General features: G+C 46.6%; 1 protein-coding gene across 1 annotated transcript in view; it reads left to right on the top strand.

Moving 5' to 3' along the window:
• SOX4 (SRY (sex determining region Y)-box 4) overlaps positions 1-222 on the top strand; it is a 1,745-nt gene extending 1,523 nt beyond the window's left edge. Inside the window, exon 3 of the mRNA XM_010573303.1 lies at positions 7-222. Within this exon, the coding sequence (XP_010571605.1) occupies positions 7-222 (216 nt within the window). The remainder of the gene's footprint in view (positions 1-6) is intronic.
• Positions 223-8,314: the final 8,092 nt, after the last annotated feature.

Genomic DNA, 8,314 nt, shown 5'->3' with positions numbered 1-8,314 from the left:
TTCGAGGACGACCTCTTGGACCTCAACCCCAGCCCCGGCTTTGAGAGCATGTCCCTGGGTAGCTTCAGCTCCTCGGTTCTCGACCGGGACCTGGATTTTAACTTCGAGCCCGGCTCGGGCTCGCACTTCGAGTTCCCGGACTACTGCACGCCGGAGGTAAGTGAGATGATCTCGGGGGACTGGCTGGAGTCCAGCATTTCCAACCTGGTCTTCACTTACTGAGGCGAGAGCCGGGCCCCGCTGGAGGAGGCACAGAGACGCGGCAGGACTCGTCCGTCCCGTCCCCCCCCCGCCCGGGCGCTTTTCTTTCTGGGTTTGGGTTGGGGTTTTGGGGAGGGGGGGGTGGTGTCTTTTTTTTTTTTTCTTTTTTTTCTTTGCTGGAAAGGGGCCGGTGAGACTGCTTCTTGCGCTCGGGGAGAGCGGCGGCGGGAGCGGGATCGCCCTCTCCTTGCAGAGGGGCCAGCAGCCCCCCCCTTCCTCCGGCTGGAGACGGACCCGCACCCCCCCCCAGCCCAGAGACGAGCCTGAACGTTTGCTTTTTCAGAGACTGGCGGGAGCGAAACGCTGGCTTTTTCCTTTTCCCTTTTTCTTTTCCCGAAAAGAGAGACAGGAGGGGGGAAGGAGCGGGGGGGGGGGACCGCACACACACCTCTGGGTTCTTTGTTATTGCCCACTTCGTACGACTCAAGAGGAGGGGGAGCGATGCCTTGTGCTGAGCACGCACTGGATGTCTTGAGCATTCGCCCTTTTCGTGTGAAAGAGCGATCAGAACTGCTTGGAGAAAAAAAAAAAAAGGAGGAAAAAAACCAACCAAACAGGAAAAAAAAAAATTATCCACCCAAGCCCTTGCAAGGTTCACGTTTTGGGGGGAGGAATCCCGTCCCGGTTTCTTCTGCGGTGAGAGGAGGCGACGATGATGGGAGGAGGAGGAGGAGGCGGATGGAGCTGGACTGAGATCCTAGTTAAGAGGAGAAGAGCCAGACTTACACTTGAGAGCTGTCTTGGAAATACGGTGGGGGGAAGATAATAATAAACTGAAACGGATTTGCACGTACAGATGAGGTGGCGGCAGCGCTTTTCTCAGTCACCTTATGTCATATGTAGAGAAAAAAAATAAGGCCGAAACTTCAAGAACGCTGAAAACTTCTTTTTGCAACAGAGACGGAATGGGAACAGTTTCTGTCATGATGTGGTACAGGGGAAATGGAGGGCAATGGCTTTTGCAAAAAAAACCCGAAAATACTAAAAAAAAAAAAAAAAAAGTAGTTTTTTTCTTCTTACTCAGAATCGTGATGGTGTTGGATTATTTCACTGGTGGGGTTTAATATAGCATGTTATCCTGTCTATCTTTTTAAGATTTCTGTAAGACTGTTGAACAGTTTAAAAAAAATAGTGTTAGGATAATATAAAAGCAGATAGATGGCGCTATGTTTGATTCCTACAAAAAATATCACCAGCTTTTTTTCATTCTTAACTCTTTAAAGGATTCAAACGCAACTCAAATCTGTGCTGGACTTTAAAAAAAGAAAATTCAGGACCAAATTTTTTCTCAGAGTATGTATGTGTTTGTTCCTTATAGCTGTAAATGAAAAGACTGTTTTTTCTCACCGATGCTCCATCCTCGTATTGGGTTTTTTTGGTTTTTTTTCCTTGTAAATGTAATCGGATGCCATTTTATAAGTGGACGTATTTATACTGGCCAAACATTTTTGACTTGTATTCCTTTGTCCTTTTTTGGTAGTTCTCGTTGTTACCCGCACCATTTTTATGTCTCCTTCACTGAAGGGCTAGAGTTTTAACTTTTAATTTTTTATATTTAAATGTAGACTTTTGACACTTTTAAAAACAAAAAGAGAAGAGAGATGAAAACGTTTGATTATTTTCTCAGTGTATTTTTGTAAAAAATATATAAAGGGGGTGTAAATCGGTGTAAATCGCTGTTTGGATTTCCTGATTTTAACAGCAGGGCCGCTGGTTAGTATCTCCCACGCGTGTGCGCGCTCTCACGCTCACTCACACTCTCACCCACCCACGAATCAGCCCCTATTTTGTCCATGTTTACACTCCAATCTGCAGGCATCTTAAAGTGACAGCATCCCTCGCCGCCAGCGCCCGCTCCGCACCCCCCGCCTCGCCGGGGGAGGGGGCGGCAGGGGCCGGGGGGGGGCCGGGGGGGGCCCGAGGGGAAGGGGAAGACTGAGGCGTATACACTGTATGCTACCGTTTTGGGGAGAAACCTGTCCCGAAATGAAGTAAAGCGACTGGTGCATTTACACAGAAGGGATCCTGTACCTTTAACTTGTAAACCACATCTTTTTGCACTTTTTTTAGAAGCAAAAACGTGCCGTTTAAACCACTGGATCTATCTAAATGCCGGTTTGAGTTCGCGACACTATGTACTGCGTTTTTCATTCTTGTATTTGACTATTTAATCCTTTCTACTTGTCGCTAAATATAATTGTTTTAGTCTCTTATGGCATGATGATAGCATATGTATTCAGGTTTATAGCTGTTGTGTTTAAGATGAAGAAAGTGAAAACATCTTTGTACATTTAAGTCTGTATTATAATAAGCAAAAAAGAAGATTGTGTGTTTATGTATGTTAATATAACATGACAGGCACTAGGACGTCTGCCTAATGAGGTGGTTCCGTTAAGGGTTTAACTTTTTTTGTTCTTTTTGTTATTTTTTTGGTCATCCATCCTGTGCAATATGCTGTGTAGAATTTTTTTTTTTTTTTTTTTTTGTCTAACGATCACCCACAATGCAACGTTGGGAAAGGAGGAAAAAAAAAAAAAAAGATCATGCCAGCTAACCATGTCAAGTTCACTGCCTGTCAGATTGTTGATATACCTTCTGTAAATAACCTCTCTTTTTTTTTGTTTTGTTTTGGGTTTTTTTGTTTGGTTTTGTTTTGGTTTTTTTCTTCGGGAAGGAAATAAAATCAGCTGGAACTGAACCCTAACACTGTGCTGCTCTTGTCATCATTGCTTCGTCCCCGGTCCCCTCCGGGTGCGTTTTTGTCGCCCCCCCGGCAGCGGTGCCTTCAGCCCCCCCCCCCCCCCACCGGGAGGGGCGGCCGAACCGCCCCCCAGCCAAAATAAGTTTCTCGGGACACCTGTAATGAAGTCTTTCTAATGCGGAGCGTTTACATTAGCGGCCGCTGGGGTCCGGGGGGTGGGGGCTCAAGGCCGGTGCCCCCCCCCAGCCCCCCCGGGTTTTCGATTTCCCGGGTCCCCTCCTGCCTACGGATATGCATCGTCCCTTAGACGGTGGGTTTTTTGGTTTTGTTTTGTAAACCGATTAAAGCAGCCCACCGACATAATGGTTTCACTTAGCTGTTAATTTACAGCTGGCTGCTAGCCAGAAACTCTTTTTCCATGAAAAAAAAAAAAGGAGCTGCAAACGAAAAGAGGCGTCGCACCGGCTCTTTTCCCAAAGCCACCCGCCCGGGAGGTTAATGGTCGCCCTCGCCTCATCCCCACGAATTCCTCCCCTTTTATTTACCATCCCAAAAAATCCCCCGGCGGCAGCTCCGCGCCCCCAGACCCCCCCTCCCCTTGGCCCCGGGAGTTTTCCCAGTTAGCCCCTTCGCCGTCCCTCTCCTTGTTTTTTCCAAGGCCATTTACAAAGCAGATGGATGGGGACTCGGGGTATCCCCCCCCCCCCGGAAACACCCCGGGTGGTGTGGGGGGGACCCCCCTGTGCACCCAAACCCTCCCTCCTCGCCGTGCCCAGGTGCTGTGCTTATCCATAAATGTGCCGTGGGGACTGAGCACTGGTCAAACTGGGAGAGGGGGTGGTGATGGGGATGGGTGACACCATCAGACTGCAGCCGCTGGCTTTGGGGGCTGCCGGGCTTTTTGCCGTTGGCTACAGTTAACTCGAGGGGTTTTATGGTTTCCTGAGCGCGTTGGGTTTGGTCTCGGTTATAATAAAAGTCCTGGGTTGCCAAACGGGTTGTTTCTCTGGGGGGGGCTCTTTGGGTGACGCGCAGGTTGTTTGCCTCCAGATAGCTAAGTGGAAGTCAGGCGAAAATAGATATATATTCGCACAACGTTACGTATGGGCATAGGTACATAAATGGGAAATACTTGTGGGTTCCTTGCTGCCCGCGATATGGAGCAAGGCAAAGTCTCTCGCTAGAGGAAGTACCCAGAACTAAGCCGCACAAGCCTATATCGCCAAATGTACTTTTTTTTTTTTTTAAACAGACCATATTTCTAATATGACTGTTTGGGCAGGAAAAGTAGTAGTCCTTTTTAGCAAACCTGAAAACTAACAAATTTATTGCAAAGATTTTCTAATGAAGATATATGTAAAAGAAAACTAGATTTTAGGAATCGCAACTGGTGTCTGGCCGTAGGTTTGCCTAACACCGGATCCTCTCCTGGAGGTGGGCCAGCGTGGCGGGTGCCTATAAAGAAGTGCATTTCCACAGCACGGTGAAATCTCTGACTCAGGATTGCTGTAGCTGGCTTTTTCTCCCGCTGCCCCAGCTGGCGTGAGAGGCCCCAACCCCGCTCCTGGAAGCTGCGACCGTGCTGGAGCAAACAAGGCAAAGCAAAATTGCTCCTTTCCTGCTGTGCCTTCACTCCGGTAATCAGCATTTTAGAGACTTTCACAGCCACGCGTGGTCATTGTCACCAGTGAATCCCGCACTCGTTTATACTATCCTCCACGGCATCCGCTTCTTGCTTGTGGCCTCCGCAACATCTTGAGGTAATGCTGAGTGAATTCGTTTGTGCGCCGTGTGAAAAAATCAGGTTTCTATTTTCTATTTTAACTTTGGTGGAGATAATTTTGTCCATTCTTGCACTGTGACAATTTTGTCTCTTCTTCATCTTTTGCTAAACCTCTCATTTTTATAGCTCTTTGCCATTTCTCCATCAGCGCATCTCATAGTGCACAGAGGTACAGAAAAGACTTGAACTAGATTTAAATGAAAAATCACCGTAACAGGCCACATATGTCTGTCGCTAAAATTTATTTTTAATAGACTGTGCTTCTTTGTAAATCATTAATTTACCTGCAAATTAGATGAAGACTGTTCACCTCAAGAGTGTATATATAATTTTCAGTAATCAGGTCTGCCTCCCCTGTGTATCATTTCATTTCCTTCCCTTCCTTGTAAAGCAGCGTGCGATGTGAGCGCCTGCACAGACCGTATTGTATTTTCTTTCTTTCCCAACACCAAAGTAGGGCTCCCCGGGAGTCTGCAATGCTGAGCACATTTGCAAGCCTTGTACTGCCGATTCCAGCAGGATCGGCTTGACTAAGCAGAAAGCAGAGGATTGAGCTAGAGGCCTCCCCAGCCTCCCCGTTAGCTGTCGTGACATACGCTGACACGATAGACGACGCAGTAGCAGCCATACGGGTGCAGAGCCTTCACGCTGGCCGGCCTCTCCTCTGCCACCTCTGCTTCCACAGGAAAGCGGAAAAAAGTAGCAGATTAGAGCTTAACCCTCTTCCCAAGGGTTCTTTGTTCTGTGTGTTGGATCTAGTTTTTGAATGTATGTATTAGGGTTAATTTTTCGTGTAGAATAACGCCATAAAGGTCTCTGAAAAGCTTTGAAGACATTAACAAGGTATAATAATGTGACCTCCTGTGTCTGCACATGTTGTGATTGTCTTGATACGCCAGAGTTCAAAAATTATTATCCACCTCTTGCCATGTCAACCTCTCCTCTCCAGGTCCTCGAACGAGCTCTAAAGTCAGCTATGATTTTTGTCACCAACATGAGGAAAATAAATGTGGTTGTCTCCAAGATGGGTATGCCGTGGCACAAAAGGTGACTTATTCAGGACTTAGTAATTACCCGGCCAGTGACTGCTCCATTTTGTGCGTTGTACATAAACATCTCAAGGCAAGGAGTAACATTTACTGAACCTGTAGTAACCAATTTATAGACCACCAACAGAATTAAATCCCGTGGAATGTGATTTAGGCATAACTCACAGGCACGGCTATGCAACATTTCCTAATGCTACATCTCTGGCTGGATTATACTATCCTGAGTCACTTCCTATGCCTTTTTTCCTACCGATACACTAACTCCTAGTAGCCTTTCTCCCCCTGTACTAGCTCCTCGGTGTTTTTTTGCAAGCAAAGCTTAATTCTCCCGCGTGGCAGAAGAGCATCCCCAAACTCCACGTGGCTCCTGTTACATCTTCCCTTTTAAGTGAGTTTATCTGAAACAAAGGACAACGTAACGGTGGCTGCTGGTGGGGGGATGTTTGTTGGTTTGCGACAGAGGAGGTTAGCTGTCCGTAACCTGGCCTTGATGCCATTTGTTGACAGCTAACAAATGCTGACCGGTCTCTTCGTGCACCCCTCTGTGTCCCGTCCTTATCCTAAGCAGCATCAGCTTGCTCGACCAGGAGGAGGAATAGGGCTTACAGAAATAGGAGCAAGACTGGCAGGTCGGTTGCAAGGGGCCCATACGGGTCTTTCAAAATGATGGGGATTAGGTAGAAGTAGAAACTCAGACCTGGCATCAGCCAGGGGAGGTGTGAGCTTTGAGTCCTGCTTGGCACTGTTATGCCAGCAAAATACTAGATAAAATGTGTGTTATACTGGCTTTGTTGTGTTGGCAGTGGTCTTGTAACGTAGACCTGGAAGCAAAGGGAAAACATTTGCCTTTCCCTTCTTATCTTTCCTCTTTTGCTCTCCCAGTAATTCACTCGGTTTCTTCCCGGGCTTCCCTCCCCACTCTCCAGTTTACATTCCTTTCTCTGACCTCGCTTCTTCCCGAATGTCACCCTAATCTTCTTCAGGACGAGCTTTGCTTATACTGTGTTAGAGATGTACATGCCCATTCAGTGGACCCAGAACATTATGTCTTTCCTGCTTCCCAGACCCCCTTTTTCTTCTGTTTCAGCATTCATCGCCTTCCCTTGCAAAAGGCACATTGCCTAATGCGTGGCAGTAGAATGAAAAGAAATCTAATTTAAAATGTATCCAAGATGTACCCATGCTATGTTATCATCCTGAGCTTAGTCCAAGGCTCTCAGATGAGGGTATATCTCTGCACATTGTCTGCCTCAAAAATAGCACCAAGCTGGGTTCATACTGTGACTGAGTGGCTGAAAGCTAAATGAAAACAGCTGGTATCTAACTGAATCATTTAAAAGGCTGTTGCTCAGGTTGACTGTTTTGAATGAGTGGGATTGCTATGAAGCCAGACAAGATCTCTCTGCGTGATCTCAGCACAGCGCACTGAAACCTGTACCCTCAGGTTAAAGCCCACCCACCTCTTCCAAATGGACCAACTCTTCGTGTGCCAGGGAAAACATCACAGAGTGACTTTTTGCCTTAGCAGCCTGCCTGAAGTTTGCGACCGCCTGCAGCTCATGGTTTGCCCCTCTCAAGAAAGTGAAGCAAACATCCGAATCTTTCCGGGACCCCCGGACCTGCTGAAGTTGTAATTGCTGTCGCAGTGGGATGGTTGCTAATGAGGGTATACGGACCCGACGCGAAGTGACCCGTGTGCTGACCACAGCGGGTTACGCAGGATGGTGGGGGACCTGGTGAGTGGCAAAGGGAATGGCAGTTTAAAGGAGAATCTGGGCATTTCTCCAGAGCCGAACACCTGGAATTTACTTCTCTAGAAACAAATTCAGATGTCTTCAGACTCGGGAGAATTTATGCTAGGGACTGGTATGATTTGGAAATCCTACTGCGATGTCGTTGATTCAGATTTACTCAGGGTACCGAGAAAGGCAAAACAATTTAATGTTATGTGAGGCAGGCCATGTTCACATATAAGTACTTGTGTGCTCTAATTGTACATAACTTTAGGGCTTAATTTCCAGGGAGGGACATATTTTCTGTAAACATTCAGTTGTTCCAGAAAATAATTTTTTTCTATAATAAGGAGGCAACATTACTATTTTCTAATGAAAGAACATGTATAGTTCTAGCTCTAGCTGTAGGGAAGTGAGTGGTACAGTGGATAAAACAGGAGATTGGAAATGGGCATCTTCAGATTAATCCCTGGTCTTCCTGCAGACTTTGACCAAGACTCAACATAATTTGGAAAATCTTGTTATGCTGCTTTCCTTTGGATCAGCTTCTTGTGCTGTGAAAGATGAGCTATGGGTAAAAGCAGACATACTGAAATGTAGTTGTTTCACCATGTGTGAGGGATTTTTAATAAAATAAATATGTATGATGTTTCTAGAAAGGAGAGCCATGGAACAGAATAAGAACAAACATTTACATTCTCCTTCAGAAAAAGGAGGAAACCTGGGTATTTTAGAAATCTTTGGTTTTGTTCTCTTGGATCAGCTTTAGGGGTGAGGGGGGGAAAGT

This window comes from Haliaeetus leucocephalus, unplaced genomic scaffold (assembly GCF_000737465.1).
Source record: "Haliaeetus leucocephalus isolate CR32 unplaced genomic scaffold, Haliaeetus_leucocephalus-4.0 Scaffold373, whole genome shotgun sequence".
Classification (NCBI taxonomy): Eukaryota; Metazoa; Chordata; class Aves; order Accipitriformes; family Accipitridae; genus Haliaeetus; species Haliaeetus leucocephalus.
This window is presented reverse-complemented; position numbering and strand designations above follow the sequence as displayed.